Source organism: Archocentrus centrarchus, chromosome 6 (genome assembly GCF_007364275.1).
Source record: "Archocentrus centrarchus isolate MPI-CPG fArcCen1 chromosome 6, fArcCen1, whole genome shotgun sequence".
Classification (NCBI taxonomy): domain Eukaryota; kingdom Metazoa; phylum Chordata; class Actinopteri; order Cichliformes; family Cichlidae; genus Archocentrus; species Archocentrus centrarchus.
Window position 1 is genome coordinate 19,089,697 of NC_044351.1, and position 15,987 is coordinate 19,105,683.

General features: G+C 40.4%; 1 protein-coding gene across 3 annotated transcripts; it reads right to left on the reverse strand.

Moving 5' to 3' along the window:
* Positions 1 to 765: 765 nt before the first annotated feature.
* Positions 766 to 15,157, reverse strand: dapk2b (death-associated protein kinase 2b). Of its 3 annotated transcripts, none has more exons than XM_030731037.1 (12): positions 15,026 to 15,157; positions 14,265 to 14,459; positions 8,480 to 8,701; positions 7,537 to 7,675; positions 6,514 to 6,643; positions 6,354 to 6,402; positions 6,235 to 6,261; positions 5,999 to 6,151; positions 5,498 to 5,543; positions 2,710 to 2,799; positions 2,507 to 2,593; positions 766 to 1,814 (listed from the first exon to the last, which is right to left on the reverse strand). In XM_030731037.1, exons 2-12 carry the CDS (start codon positions 14,339 to 14,341, stop codon positions 1,737 to 1,739), a joined length of 1,098 nt encoding a protein of 365 aa, XP_030586897.1. In that variant the 5' UTR covers positions 14,342 to 14,459; positions 15,026 to 15,157; the 3' UTR covers positions 766 to 1,736. The 3 variants fall into 3 exon arrangements, with proteins under 3 accessions (XP_030586897.1, XP_030586898.1, XP_030586899.1); XM_030731038.1 differs by having other exon boundaries at positions 14,265 to 14,462; positions 15,026 to 15,148; XM_030731039.1 differs by lacking the exons at positions 766 to 1,814; positions 2,507 to 2,593; positions 2,710 to 2,799 and adding an exon at positions 2,806 to 4,771.
* Between the last annotated feature and the right edge of the window lie 830 nt (positions 15,158 to 15,987).

Sequence of the window (15,987 nt, forward strand, 5' to 3'; positions counted from 1 at the left end):
TGCAAATGTTTTTTGCTGTTATACAGAAGCACAAACAGGAGCACTGTTTTCAGACTGACCTACTTGGTGATTATGACTCCTTTCTCACCATTTGTGTTGAGCCGGCCTAAATTGTGTAGATCAAGCCAAATTATCCCTCCGATCTCTTTCAGCTCAACTGAGTCCAAACAGCACGACTGTTGTGAGGATAATAAACTAAGCAGTGGCCAGAAGAAATGGCAGCAGCCAACAAAGTAGGTGAATAGCATGCTGATATTCAGAGAACCATTTATTGTCAATAGCTGCTTTTATTCTTTCTATAACTTTCCGGGCATCACGTTGTAAGCAAGCGTGTGCAGCATATTTACAGTTGACATTTCAGGGTCTAAACAGAATCGAACTTTGACCGCCCTTAGAGAAGTGAGAGTTTAATATCCAGAAATAATAGGCGTTATGGTGGTGCTGTAGTTAACACTGATGGCTCACAGCAAGAAGGTTTTAAATTTAAACTTCTGGTTCAATGGAGGCCTTTCCATGTTCTCTCTGTGCACACAGCACCCCCCCCCCAACCAGTATAAAGATGTGCACACTGGTTTAACTGGTGTTTCTAAACTGGTCGCACGTGTGGATGTGGAGCCCTGTAGGTTGGTGACCTGTCCACGGTGTAACCCGCCTTATTCAGTGTCAGACTAGAAAGGCATCAGCCCCCTCCACAGCATTAAGAAAATAGATAAAAATCAATTATCTTTTTGGTTTAATAAAAACTGTCAAAAGAACATGTTCATTAATTTATTTAACACATCCTCAATTTACAGTGTATACAAGTATAATGAAAGTAAAATGCTTCTTGAAAACACTGAAGGCTAAGATATGGTTGAAAGTGAATTTAAGACATGGTATATATCTATTTACACCATAAATATATGAAAGTATCGCGTGACCTATTTATTCTATTAAAAACCCAACTGCAGAATTAGTTTCACATATTAGGCACTGATACACAGTCAATGAACTCATCAGTGAAACACAGTTGCTGTATGAGAATAATTTGCACAAATTAAAATATCCTATGTAAACAGGCAGCTCTGTAGAGCACACAGTCTTCAAGGAAACATTCTTGAGGTGGCAAATTTTAAGGTTAACAGTAAACAGTAAAACATTGTTAAGCAGAACAACATGTAAACATCTGAGTATGAAGATCTGCAACCATACAGTCATCCTGCGGTGCTAAACTTTCTTTCTTTCTTCTTTCTTTCTTTCTTTCTTTCTTTCTTTCTTTCTTTCTTTCTTCTTTCTTTCTTTCTTTCTTTCTTTCTTTCTTTCTTTCTTTCTTTCTTTCAGTACTTTGGATGCTAACATCTGTGTAAAATATATATATAAAAAAAGAGAGAATTGATCTGTATCAGTACTGTGCCAAACCCAACAGCTTGAGAACTTTTTAGACAGAAGCTGTTGACATAAATATGCGCTAACATACAAAGCAGCTCCTGTCAACAGCAATCAATCTAGAGCTGTTTGTGCAAGATTAGCATGTATTTAAACATGGCAGAATAACATCTGACATTCAGAAGAAGATGTGCTGACTTTGAGGATGAAGAAGTTGCCTAAAACTCTAAAAATGCTACTTTTACAGCTGTCACTTGAAGAGATACTGTAACCGATCTTAGTGGCGTAAAACAGCTGCAAAGCATACCCTAAAAAAAAAGGTGCAAAGTCACTGTTTTGCGTGTTTTTGACGGACATATTTAGGGTTGCTCTCAGGAAGTGCTGCTTCTCTTTCTAGTCCTTGGCCTCCTCTTCACAGTTTCTTCTTCTTGGTCGCTTTCACAATCCCTCTGACAAGACAAGCACATCCGAGTTATGAAACAGCTGTACTGTAGTTACGGTTGGATGGTGATTGTGACAGTTTTGTGGGTCCACAGCTGGATAGGGCTCACAGAATATGAGCATTCTTATATGCAGCAGAATATACCAGGATAAAAATATGCTCACTGCATTGCAGCACTGCAGAACACAGTATCTGTTGTACAGGTACTAACAGAATTAGTTGAACATGAACATCTGTAAATACTGTATACTATATACTTTCTTGCACAGAATTAGAAACAATGCACAACAAAATGTACTCATAGCCACTTTATTAAGTACACCTGATCCAGCTGCTTGTTAATGTAAATATCTAATGAGCCAATCACATGGCAGTAATTCAGTGCAATCAAACCTCGACGCAAATGGGCTACAGCAGCACAAGCACAAGAACAGGTAACGGAGGCCTAGGTTCGCACAAGCTTATCAATCTGAGGAATGTTTCCAGCACCTTGTTGAGTCTATGTTAGGAAGAAATAAGGCAGCTCTGAAAACAAAAGGGTCCAACTTGATTCTAGCAAGATGTACCTTATGAAGTGTTTGGTGAGAGTATTTGCTAAATTAAACTAATCAGCTGTTGGCTGTAGCAGTAAACATGAGACCACCAAAGAAGCCAAACTGTTAAGCTACGTTTAACATTGTTAGCTTTACTGCAACCTACCCCATCCTGCTCAGGCAGCTTCTGGCTCTTCTGGTTCTTCATGATTCGTGTTAAGTGGTTGCATAGAGCCACAATTCTGAATGACAGCTGTTGAAACCGACAAAAGTAAAAAAAAGAAATGGGTTACAAAATCAGCCATAAGCAACATTTTTTTTACACAATCCTGATTTAAGTAATAATCCAAGTTGGAAACTGCATTTTACCTTCCACCTGCGTCGAGCGTACTGTCTCTTAAAGTTCTCCAAGTTGATCACTGACAACCTCTTCACCAAGGCCTGTCTGGGATTCACAGGCTGCAGAAACACAGTGGGATGTGAGAAAGCAGAAGTATTTCTGATGTCAACACTTGTCCAATGCATTATGCTAATGTGCTTGTCTAATTTTGACAGTATAACCAGCAACACCATAAAGACATGTCACATCATAAATTACAGGAATTTGAAAAGTGGAGGCATAATCTATAATTAGTATTTATTTCAGTGTTGACAACAGTGGAAAATGTCAGCGCACACTTGAAAGGAAAGACAAAAGAGTGCTGAGTGTTCACATGCTAAGGAAACACTGGTCAGGAAGTGAGAACTTTATCAATAAATAAGATCTTATCATAGATGTTTTTATGCTAAGCTCAAAACACCTCAAAGATAGAAACAAAAGATTTTGAAATAAATAAATTAACCTTCAGTAACAGCGCACATTTAAATCTATAAAAACAATCCTTTCTTTTAAAATACTATAATTTACAAATGGATTATTAAATAAGTTGTTAAATAACATAAACATACAGTTAAAAAAAATTAAAGACAGAACAGAATAGAAAAAAATCTAATCAGTCAATAAAAAAACATTTGAATTTGTTTTGCATCCCACTGAGAGAACTGTTGTTTGTTTGTGTGTTGACTTTTTGCCTTGGCACAGTAAATTTGGTTTACTTAGTATTACTTGTTAAACCAAAAAGAAAACTATTAAATGCTTAATCAACAAAGAACAAATGAATTAATAAAAGTAGTTTAAGGTATCAATCAGCTATCCCCGTTAAAGGACTAGTTCTGTATCTTAAACACATTAGCTGTTAAGATCAACAAATAGCAGGCCAGATCCAGAAAGAAAGTTAAGCTCAGCTTAGCTTAGGCCTACTAGAGAAAACAGGCAGCTTGACTCTGTCCAAAGTCAACAAAAGATATGTCAGTGCTGGGGGCAGCAGTCTAAGCAGATCCCCCCCCAACTTTCTCCAGATCTTTCGATGGATAACAAATATTCCAAACCAGCTGAGAGATGTAATCTCTCCAGCATGTTTTGGGTCTGCTCTGTGGCTTCTTCCCAGTAGGCAGATATTTGTTTAACCTTCAGACAGAGCCAGACTAGCTTTACTGCTGTTCATAGGGTTTGTGCTAAGCTAACTATTACTCATGCAGACATGGTAACTGAGATAAGAGTCTTCTCTTTTATCTCTAACTCCACAAGAAAAAATACAAAATCTCTTTTTTCTTTTTTACACAAGAGAAAAAAAAAAAAGACAAAGAAAGAAAGAAATACAATTTGGAGAATTTAAAGAGTGCAGTTATACATTCAGACGTTTGTGTTGCTGAAATGTCGGCAGGTCAGACAAAAAAGAAAAATGTTGACTTTTTGATGATTTTTCAGGACAATAAAAGTTTGTTAGCCGGACTCTGTGAGCGGCTGCTCAGCCTCGGGGCTGAGTTCCCCTCCACAAGTGTGATGCAGCAGCTCCTCCAGTGTTTGCTTTACATGTGTACTCAAAGTACTGCTATGGCTACTGCCATTGGCTCCTTCAGGATGCAATGATCCCATCACCTCCTGGAGCTCCTGTCTCAAAGCATCCAGTTTGTCCTGCCTGTGGTTGTACCTCTTGCTGATGCTCTCCAGACACACATCTATCGCCTTCATGTTTTCCTGCAACAGCCTCCTGGTGGCCTCCACTTTATGTATTTCAAGGCAGGCTTGCGAGAGCTGTTTCTTTGCGGTCTCACTCTCCTCCTTGTACCAAGCCTCCTTGTCAATGTAAATGGAGAGTAGGGCTTCTATGTCACCCTGCAGGGTGTGGTGTGCCTCTGCCACCTCAGACAATCCTGTCTCCATTAATCCAATGTCTTCCATCACGTGGGCAAAACGGTCAAAGTTGGCGTATGTGTTGTTCTGGGACATACTGGAGTGCGACTGGATAGTGTACTCTTTAAGACGCTTTGTCTTCAACTGCTTTTCTTTCTTCTCAGGGGCAGCGCTGTCCTCCTCCGTGTGGCCACAGGACTTCAGACAGAAGGGTGGAGGGGGGAGACTGAGTGAGAGGATGTTTCATTGTTGCATCTCGAAAACATATATAGCAGTGAAAATCCCAGCATACGTGGCACTGGAGGATTAGTGTGTGACCCCAGAGCATAAGCCACGGCTGATAAGGGTGCCAAAAAACAGCAAACATTCCTGGTGAGGGGGTAAGGTTTCCCGGATTCATGCTTGCATCAAAACAGGATGAGGACGCCACAGAAAAACACCACACACGTGCATTTCATCAGACAGAGTGGGGGTAGGCTTCTTCACCATTGCACAAGGTTAAGTTTCCATTCCATTAAAATACAATCAGTGAGATATTGCATGAGTCAGACTGTTGAACTAGACAAAAGAATTATTTCAGATGGTATGAAGTTGCATGCGATGAATGGAGCTAAGTGTTGAGATGTGAATTCCCAAATGGGAACAATATATGTATTAACTATGGGATAGTATGCTCACAACTAGCCAGAATAAGTACACAGTTAGGATGTCAGGGGAGAACACTGGGATTTTGAGATGGTGGTCAAATTTCTTTGCACTTTAACAAATGGATTTACCTCTTCAATAAATACAAGCCTGTTACCAGTATGCTACCTTTAACATTAGCTGCAGTATGTTTTGCCCCTTGTAGAAGGAGGCGAAGTGCTGACAACAGTCACAGATAATACAAACCATGCAACGCTACAGCATAATTCATGTCCATACCTTAATCCAAGGATGATTCAATGCATCTTGTATGGTCATCCGTTTTCTAAAAAAGAAAACGCAGCTGAATAAATATGCCAGAACAACTCCATCACAGAGGGCACGTAGGTCAGTCGTGCAGTATACGGTGACTCTAAGGAATACCGCCAGACCAAACTTCCACAGGGATATTCAGTTTCCTGCACATAAACATGTAGACTGGAAACACATGTTAGGAAATAAGAATAGAGTCACACTTTACAAAGAAAGTGTTTTTGCAGCACAATAGTTTACTGTTGAAATAATGTTTTCATATTTTATATGTCACATTGTGTAGCAGAAATAAATATTTGCTGTATATTTATGTTGACTGGCTGGCTGTTTATTCTCATTTGGTGAAGGAGTGCACTTCATTAGGATTTATTAGAGCAAACCTCCCCCCAGTACTGGGCTTTGTAATGAATTATCAAACTTGACCTTTGGCCTTCAGCTATTTGTTAGTAACCTAATTTCTTTTTTTACCTCGTGTCCTTTTCCAGGAGCTGTCTGATAAAGTTCTTGGCCAGCTCACTGGTATTGCTGAAGAACTCTTCATCAAATTTGTAGTCCACCGCTGAGATATTTGCTAATGTTTCCTGCTTTGTGTCACCAAGGAAAGGAGATGCACCGCTCAGACTGAAACAACAGCACAAACGTTTGCACAGTCTCCATAGATACATAAAGATTCTCAGTCATAATCACAAATAATCCCAACTTACAGTATATATGTGATGACCCCAATGCTCCTGTGAAAAACAGCACAAGGTTAATCTGAGGTTATGCATTGCAGCCTGTTGTATAGAAGTCAGCAGAGCCAGAGGTAATTAAATGCTCTTACCACATGTCTGCCTCCAACCCCAGTGGCTCATAGTTGACTATCTCTGGAGCTGAAAATAGGCAGCACACACTCAATGTCACAAAGAGCATCGGGCCAGACACCAAGCATTCTCTTAAAATCTTCAAACTCTACATTTCAAAAAATAATAAGAAAAACTTACCAACAAATTCAGGTGTGCCAAAAATGTTTTTGAAATCTGCCCCATCTTGTATTTTGTGCGCCAGTCCAAAGTCTATTAATTTGATGCGGGGTAAGGTGGCATTATTGTCCAGCAGCATTATATTTTCAGGCTGCAGCAGCAATGTGAAAAAAAGAAAGAAAGCATATATGTCAGCATATTTCCACTAGCAGTAACATTGTGTAAAACAGACAAAATGAGGTGGAAGAAACAAGTTACCTGGATAAATCCTCCTTTTGTGCAAGCATTAAAGAAAACCAGTTAGTCGTGCTAATTGGTGCATAGATCTGACAGAGTAGACTGAAAATCAAGGCTTCGGGCAGGTTTGAATCAAGCACCAATCTACAGTATTTCCTGTTATTTTGGATGCCAAAACCGGCTTCAATTTCCAAAAAAAAAAAAAAGGCCAACAGTGGCGATCATTAACAGCGAGTCATCCTTACATTCCTACTGGTGCCCAGATTCATATGGACGACCTAAAAAATATTATCACCCAGTTCTGTATTCACTTAGTAAGATGTGGGCTCCCGTGGAAACTCATCAAAGGATATTTTTGTTTCCCAGCACTGCCCTGTGGCCCTGTGCAATATAATAGGTCTGCAAATTAAGAACTGCTCACAATGATTTTCAAGGGTTAAGGGATTGGGGTTAGGTTGTGTTTATTTAGCTGTTTTGAAGTTTCATTTTAATTTGAAAAAAAATTACAAGTTGAAACAGGTCAAATAGCGGGGTTCATGTGTAGACTGATCTGGTGAAAATAGATCGTGGGAGCATAGATTCAAACTTGCAGGGGAACAAAAACAAGAAAAAAAAGAGAAAGGAAGTGTGAATCAGAATAGCGGGACTGTAGTGACGCATAAATCAAACACCTGCTAGACATATCTTTCATTTGAAGCCCTTTTTGGCATTGCATAGTAATACAGCTGCTATGGAGGTAAAGGATTTCATCTTCCACAGAAAATAAACACAGTTTAACATGCACAGCATAGATGAAGCATGCTGTACCTTTAGATCAAAATGTGCAATCTTCTTGGAGTGGAGGTGCTGCACTCCATCTAGGACCTGCTTGATAAACTGAGTGGCTTCTTCCTCACTGAGACTCTCCTTTTGAGCCAAGAAGTCAAACAGCTCTCCTCCGGAGACCCTGCAACATACACAAATGAATGCACACACAAAGACACACACTGACACTTAGTGACTGTGGGCTCAGACAATCTCGAGCAAGCCCTCTCCAGTAGTTTTATCTAAAGTGTGTTGTCAGGAATTGGATGCACAAGCCCTAGATGCCTTAGATATGTTTATTTGTGGTGCCAACTTGCGTCAGTTTTGAGTCAGTCTGCCCTACTTATGGACCGATGTATTTTTCCATAAACATGTCCAAAGAAAACAGCATGAAACATTGGCCCATAAACACAATGTTCTCTACCATTCAAACAAAGAAAATGAATGAAGGACAGTGCATCATCCTGCAGCCATCAGTCTGTTTTTTTCTGTCTGAGTTTTCAATTAGTCCTAATCAGGCCTGTCATGTTTCTAGGCTCTCACTGAACCCAGATGGGGGCCCTCTTTGGCCTCTTTTCAACACAAGCATTATTGACTTTGTGAGAGACATTTGTCACGTTCTGGTCAACGTGATCGGTTTTTTAGCAAACACAGCTTCAACAAACAGAAATGAACTCGCAGATAGGTGGATTTTTGCTGTTTTACCAGTATTCAACAAATATTCAAGATCGCGTTGACATACAGTACCAGTGAAGTGTGTCCAGACTTTTGACTGGTACTGTAATTTTACATAAAACCAATAAAACATGTTTTATGTTTTGCAGGTCTTTATCTATTGTGCATAGATTCTTGGAAGTTTTGAGAGGTTACGCACGAGCATGATCAAACTTTATTCTTGTGACTGTGCAGATATTGTGATGCATTGCTGAATCTCGACGGGACTCACAGTTCGAGGATAAGTACCACATCTGTGCGGTTCTCGTAAACATCATGGAGCTCTACAATGTTGGGATGCTGGAGCTGCTGCAGGATGCCCACTTCCCTCTCAATCTCCTCTTTTTTCACACCCCGTCTGCTGACCCGACTCAGGCGCTTCTTGATGAACTTTGCTGCGTATGCATTACCAGTGCTCTTCTCTGTGCAGCGCTTGACAATTGCAAACTGCCCACTGCAGACACAAAAGAAACAAAAAGCACAAGATGTGTCTGTTAATGCTGGGATTCCTTCAACAAGCAGTAACCCACGGCATTTATGTGGGAATCCAAAACTGTTTCATTGGCCTTGGTGGAGGATGTGATCTCTAAATGCCCCTTTTGTTGCACCTATTATTGTACCAACTGATTTACTTGTGTCACGATTTGTAGACTTTATCTTGCTTCTGTACCACAGGCAGAAGAGAACAATTTCTAATAATATTCTTTACACTCTGCCTCAGAATATTACAAGATGGACACCAGCAAGGAAACTGTGTGACAAAAATGAGAAAAATTGTGGTATAGTCCATCACTTCCTGTTTCCTGGCGAGACAATGAGACACTGAGAGAGAGTGAGAGAGCCTCTGTCCTCCTACTTCTTTTAACTTCCTGCCAAATATTTTAGACGTGCACAAGAGTTTACAGCACGAAACAAAAATTCGCACAGAGGTGTGTGTGTGACTCTGAGGATATTGTTCACTGAATCATTGTGCTCTTGTTTTGAATGTTACAGCTGAGCTTGTGGCATCTAATTAATCAGCTGCAGTACTGACTCCACTCGGTGGAATATATTCCTGTGTTTTCATTCATCACTAACATAACTCATATCACTCATAACTGGCCTACTGACAGGCTGAACGAGAAGTATGAGAACATTTTCCATATGAGGGGAACATCTGTGGCTTTAATATCAGACCAGCACTTGAGTAAGCCTGCTGTCATTATTGCTGCTTTGTTGTTTCCTGTTACTGGGGGTTGACCTGCCCACCCTACTGTGAATGCAAGCCTCTCATCCTTCTGTATGAGGCCACAGCAAGATACGAGGGATTGTGTGGTGACAGAGTTGGCAATAGTTTTAGTGAATAGGAAGGAATGGTTGGGTAAAACACATTAAAGTTTGAGGACTGATGAATTTTTATGTCTGCAGCACAGACACATTGTGACACTGTTGGGGGAGCGGGAAAAAACTCCCAAAGAGAGGAAGGAGACAATAATTGGCAGGCATTTCTTGAATTTTGGGCATAACTGTCCACACAGAAATTCCAGAGCGGCTGTGAGAGCCTGTCCAATCTGTGTCTAGAGGGCTAAGAATAGCCAGACTCAAACAGGCTCTTTCTCTACCTGTCACACTTCTTCTGCTGGTGGTGAGAGTGAAAGCCCCTGCTTGTACTGCAGGAATGGAAAAGAAGACGGGAGGAAAGGAGGTGTGCGAGGTCGAGCTGTACACCTCCACACACAACAGTTTACACTTGTAAACTTGTTTACACTGTGGCTCACGAAACAAATTAAGGGATTAAATACAAAGTAAATATCTCTGTGGTTTTAAATCAGCTACTGGATCTACAACCCTACACCGGTGTGCCAGGGTTAAGCCAGTTTTCGTTTTTTTGTGGCACACCCTCTCCGGTGCTCGCTCTGCTCTGTGATCACACCTGGGGGCTGTTTCACCGACTGCACTAAGCCTCATATAAAACCCACTCAAAAGCAACCATAAAAAAAAATGTAAATGAGATGCCACTCAAACAGAGGCTTTCAATAACAACCGCAATGAAGAGATCACAAAACTTCAAATATGATGCAATCTGACACAGCTGGAACAAACAAACTGAACATCTCTGAGACACAGTCTTGAGAAAACAAGGGTATAAGCTTCTAAAAAGTGCAGCAGTGCTAGAATCAGGGGGATTTGTATTGGACAACACGGGGTTGTTTCACCTGTGCGTCTAATAAAAAGGAATTCTTCCATTTTTGATTGAGTTGATGTCTTCCTATAGCTTTCGGGTTCTGGAAGTATGTTCAGACTCTAAGGCCCTTGTTATTATTGAAATCATGTATGAACATGTCCCAACAGAGACTGCGAGGGAAAAGAGAGAGCCAGTAAACATACGTTGCAGCAGTGGTCCACAAAGAATCACAGGCACATGCCTTAAAAAGGAAAATAAAAACAGAGCGGGTGGGGTGATAAATGACAGCATCATGGAATCTCAAATCCTCCTTCTGTCCGGTCTATTCACAGGACGTCTCCACCCCTGAGTCCTCCCTGTTAGAGTTGATAATGTGCAAACTGAAGAGGTGGGGAAGTCACTCATTGAATTCCCGTTGCAAAAACAGGCATCAATTACCCCAAGGGGAGGAACTGAATTGTGACAGGGGCATCAGCAGTGCCCCTGATTTGCCTGATAAGCAATAGTGAATAGAATAAGCCCCTGAGATGATTGTCATAGCCCATATGTGAAAAAACGTCCAATGCAAATGTCAGTGTAGGGGCTTTACTTAAGCATTGTTACAAAGTGTAGAGTAACAGTGGAAAGAGGAGCGATGCTGGGGGTGGTATTCCGCAACAGGCCGGGCGTGCCGTCTGTCTTAGGTCTAAGCCGACCAGTGGGGCTGAAAGTGCCATCTCTCTTCCACTTCCAACAGCTGAAGGTTATTAGCCACAGCCAAGGTTGGAGGAATGCTTGGACAAATGGCGCCGACTCAATTTTTAAACATATTTCTCAAATGAACAACCACCCGGACAACATGACAAAGAGAGCCAGATTCATAACTGACCCAGCCCTGTCCCGAACCATGCATCAGATGTGCAAATTGAGGGCTGCGTACATTTTTTTTTTTTTTTTTTTACTGTAAGTCAAATCTTTCCACATTTAAGCCCTAAATTAATCTCTAGATTCCCATTGGCATTAAAGTCCGGCCACACACACACACCCACCGACATCTGTGAGGCATTAGTGCAGTTTGTAATGGGACAACCTCTGTCAAAATTGGAACTCTGGGAGATGTCCAAAAGGTCAACATGGAGTTCCTTCAGTCAGACTGCACCTAATAAACACTCTTTTTTTCTTTTTTTAAAAACTTGCTCAACAGCAGGAATGTCTCAGAGCTATAGAAACACTGTGCACAGCAAAATCACTTCAGGGAAATTCTAGTACTTCATGTTAATCCGAAACAGCTGTGTGCTTGGACTGTGGGTTCTTTTCACTTCAACACATCTAGTGTGTGAATATAGCAACCAAAGATTTGCATTGCTGCCCTCCAGGCATATCCTACAGTATGAAGAAAACCTGTGATAACATTAGTCTGAATTATTTTCTCCTGTATGAACCCACATAGAAACTGGGAAATATTTTGCATATCAGGGAGAAGGGATGCTTTCAGTGCTCCTGCAGTGTTTACCATCTACACAGCCCACAGTCAGTGCTTTGTTGTTAACTTGCTCACAATGACTAACGTGCTGCTAGGCATTAAGAATCTTTAAATCGTGTTAGTTTACTAATGTTTAATTATCGCTATCACTGTCAAGACGATCTATAGCTGTTTTATGAGTTTTCCGTGTATTTTGTTATAAATCACAAATGAACAAACAGACCAGATTGAAACTTATGACCTCATCAAATTCACACAATTCACACTGAGATGCACGTCACTCACTTTACCTTCCATACACAAGAAAGATGTCATGGTGGTACTAGAGAAAAAGTCAAGGGGTTACCAATTGCAGTCAATATGAAACCTGTTAGGAAGTCATAGTGAAACCATCATACATATAGAAGCTTCTTGACATTGACTTACAAAGATAATGTTTTTTCTTCTGCTTGTTTCATGGCCAAAGCACTACTTACATCTACGAATAGATGCATAAAAGTCATCAGGCGTTATGACCAAACAAAGACACAAATTTATTTGTAAACACCATCTGCACTGAAGTCATTTTTCCCAGCCTTGCCTTGATGTTCACTGCTTCCTATTAACGTCATTTGCCGGTTTGCACTGTATCACTTTTCAACTGTATTCTGACATCTCTGATGGAAAGACAGGTCCACTTGTCACTGCATGCCGCACACGTCAAAGGAATTGCTGGGTTTACCCAAAACGCTGTGTCATTGGTGGAAACAGCCACTGAGCACCATTGATCGGGGCACTGTGACATTAAACCTGTCAAAGTGATTAATTCACTTTCCCTCAGTGGTGCAATAGTACCACAGCACAGAATACTTAAATACGTCACACAGTTTTTACCTCCCTTCATCAAATTTCCCCACCCTCTTAGAGGACAATTGAGTAACAGTTCCACTGAGGCATGTGAGCGGAGGGGTCTGAACCCATGAAGCTCTCAAAGCTGTGGGTGGGCTGAAACACGTCCCCCGAGACTCACCAGAAAACTGTGACCACAAGTGAAAAAGTCTAGTGCAGTACTGCTGATAAAATTACTACAGGTTCAGTGACTCAGAAATTTAACCAGGGCTTTTAATCACTCACCCACAGTGGCGTATCCTTTGATTTTTAAGGAAAAGGATTTCTCATGAAAAACAACTAAGCAACATGTCAGACTTTAAACAACACATTCCCATGTCTTCCATGTGTTTAAAGGATTCATAAAGGGCATTTTAACTTTAGTAAAGATTCACTCATAACCTTATAAATAATCTACTAGTCTGTAGTGATATGAACAACTTTTGAGCTACCACACCGCTGTACAAACAGTTGTGTTTGTTTTGCCTTCTTGCTCTTCATGTGCAATTATAAATGAGAGTACACAATTTTTCTTAAAAGGGTGCTTACAGTTTTCCTTTGTAAAAGAGAGAAATTGTTAGATATTGTATTTTGATCACAGCTCTCAACAAGCAGTCAAAAATCCATTTTAATGGCTTAAAGCTGATCTATAAAATATATAACTAACTGCCAATGAGTGATCATTTTCAATTTGTACAGCCCTTCAGTGGTGAGTGCTTTATTGGAAAGCTGAAGCCCTCATCATTCAAATAAACTGCCTTACCTTTTACTGTAATACTATTTAATATTTACACATTTAAATTTGTGAGGCCTTTGCTGAAAATTCTTCCTCTTCTGTTTTCTTTAACAGAACTGATGGAGGCCTTTCAACAGCAGGTCTGGATCAGGGTGTGTCAAAGAAGCTTGATAGCACACGGCCAACAAACACTGGCACACAGTGCATATTTGGATTACTGGTGAAAGGCTACAGGTCAGATGCTTTGTTTTTACACCCTCTCAATCTGTTAGCAAGTGGTGCACATGCCCAAGCTGTCCTTCAGTGCAAAATTGGTGTAGCTTCCTCAATCCATACTGTAATCTACCAACTTCCTTTAACTTATTTCCTCAGTTTCCCCTCTGTCTGCTCTTTATAGGGTTTATTAACAGCACTTCAACACACTGCTCCACCACCAAAAATCAGATCTTGCAAAGTTAATCCATCACATTTCATTCTCATTCCTGGACTGACAAAAATGACCCAAAAGGCAGCGTTTTCTTCAAGTGCATTTACTTTTGGAACCTTATCTCTTGGTGTAAACTTCAGCCTGCTTTAGCCCAGTGACACTCCCCAGTTCAGGCTTAGACAGGCCAGCTGTTTGCATACCTACATACATAAGGAGGACCACTGCATCAAGCACTTTCAAGGGGAAGCTTACTCACACTCTGACTCACACAAAATGCAGAGGCTCATCTTCTAAGCGCTGGGATCAAATCACCTCTCCTGTACATGCTTCATAAAAAACAGTTTGATGAGCAAATCCTCACCTTCCCAGCACTTCTCCAAGTTCATAAAAATCCTCAACATTCTCGTGCTTGAATACCGCCATGCCGGGTGTCCTCATTGATGTAGTTCCTGGATATGTAAAGCAGATACGTAAAACAGTCTCCTTGATATGCTCCAACAAAGCCGGTTGCTGTGCTTCTCCAGGAGTAGTCTTCCTGCTTGCCACAAGTCCAACCCTGCTGATATAAAGAGGAGTTGGTTTCTGACTGCAGTGATGAAAATGTTTACAAGTTCCAACTTGCTGTAAGGTATTCAGTCAGAACTACAGCAACTTTCACCTTGCACTTAAGCCTTAACACCATAACTGGCATAGAGAAAAAGGGTCCTCTTTGTTCTTCACTAGTATTACAGGGTTTAAACATTCACCTACATCTCGTACAACAGTGTCTGGGCAGTATAACACTGCATAATGAGGATTACAAATGAAAAGAACATTTCTGGGTAATTAGGGCAGGGCATCTGTTGAGAAACATTATGTCTGGCTAAAAGATTGAGTATGGCAGTTCCATGGGCTTTGTGAATATCAGAATATGACCATTGTAGCTATTGTGAATACGGATTTAAAAATAAAATGGTAACTGTGCAGTATGGGAGTGAATGCATATATGTATACAAATGTTGAGAGAGAGAAAAAAAAGCTGTTCACACACTGAAATACCACAAACTTCCTCTCTGGTTAAGTTTCATGAGTTTTTCTCAAGTCTCTGAACAAAAATGCCTGCAGTTAAACGTTGTGCCTTACCTTCAGTCAGCTGCAGAGTTGATGATAAACTTGCATCAGTTCTCAAGTCTTCTAATGTAGGTCTGCTCTTCCCATAGCTGCAGCTGAGTCAGAAAACAGTCCCTTCAGGGTGAATGACTGTTGTTTTCTGTCACTGGTTGTAGCACCAACAGGTTTTTGTGTGCGCAAAGAGTCCCTCCCTCTGATGGCTCTATTATGAAACTGCAGCATGAGTGCGGCAGGCTCAGTCTTTCCTAACAGATGTGTCTGAATAAATGTTTCAATTAAAAAATTATTAAAGTAAGGCAAGTTTTTTTTTTTTCCCAACCCACTTCTGAAAACCTGTGAATAAGACACAACACATTCAGTCAGCAACTGTTTATTGAACGTGTCTTTTAACTGATTTAAAAAAAAAAAAAAAAAAAAGTACAGAGGCAATTATGTCAAATACAAGCTTTGCACTTCCCATCACTGAGTGAAACAGATGAACAAGATGAGAGATTTACATACAAAAATGCGAAGTGCCCTATGCTATTCTGAAGTCATCTTTGTGCAACACAATGCTGGGCAAAGCAACAGAGAGAAAAAGAAAATGAAGAAAAGACGAGTGATTTAAATGTAGCTTATTCCAGGGGAAAAAAAAAAAAGTCCACAACTAGCCTCAGAGGAGACATTGAGTAAACATAAAAAACTTACTTTATGAGCCTTTTGACGATATGTGTGGACATTTAATAAAAGAAGTTTAATTGTAAACCAATCAAGACCTCTAGAGAGACCTGCTCTCACAAAGGAAGAAATACAAATATTGTCAACAATTTCATCAAAATAAAATCCTTTTTTTTTTTTTTTTTTTTTTGCTATTTATCCTCTAGATCAGGGGAACAATGGGGGGGGGGGTGGGTGAAAAGGTGTCATTAACAGCAGATGTTTTATTTCTGTAAACACCTACAAGCAAATTAAAACTAAAACTTGAGCAAGGTGTA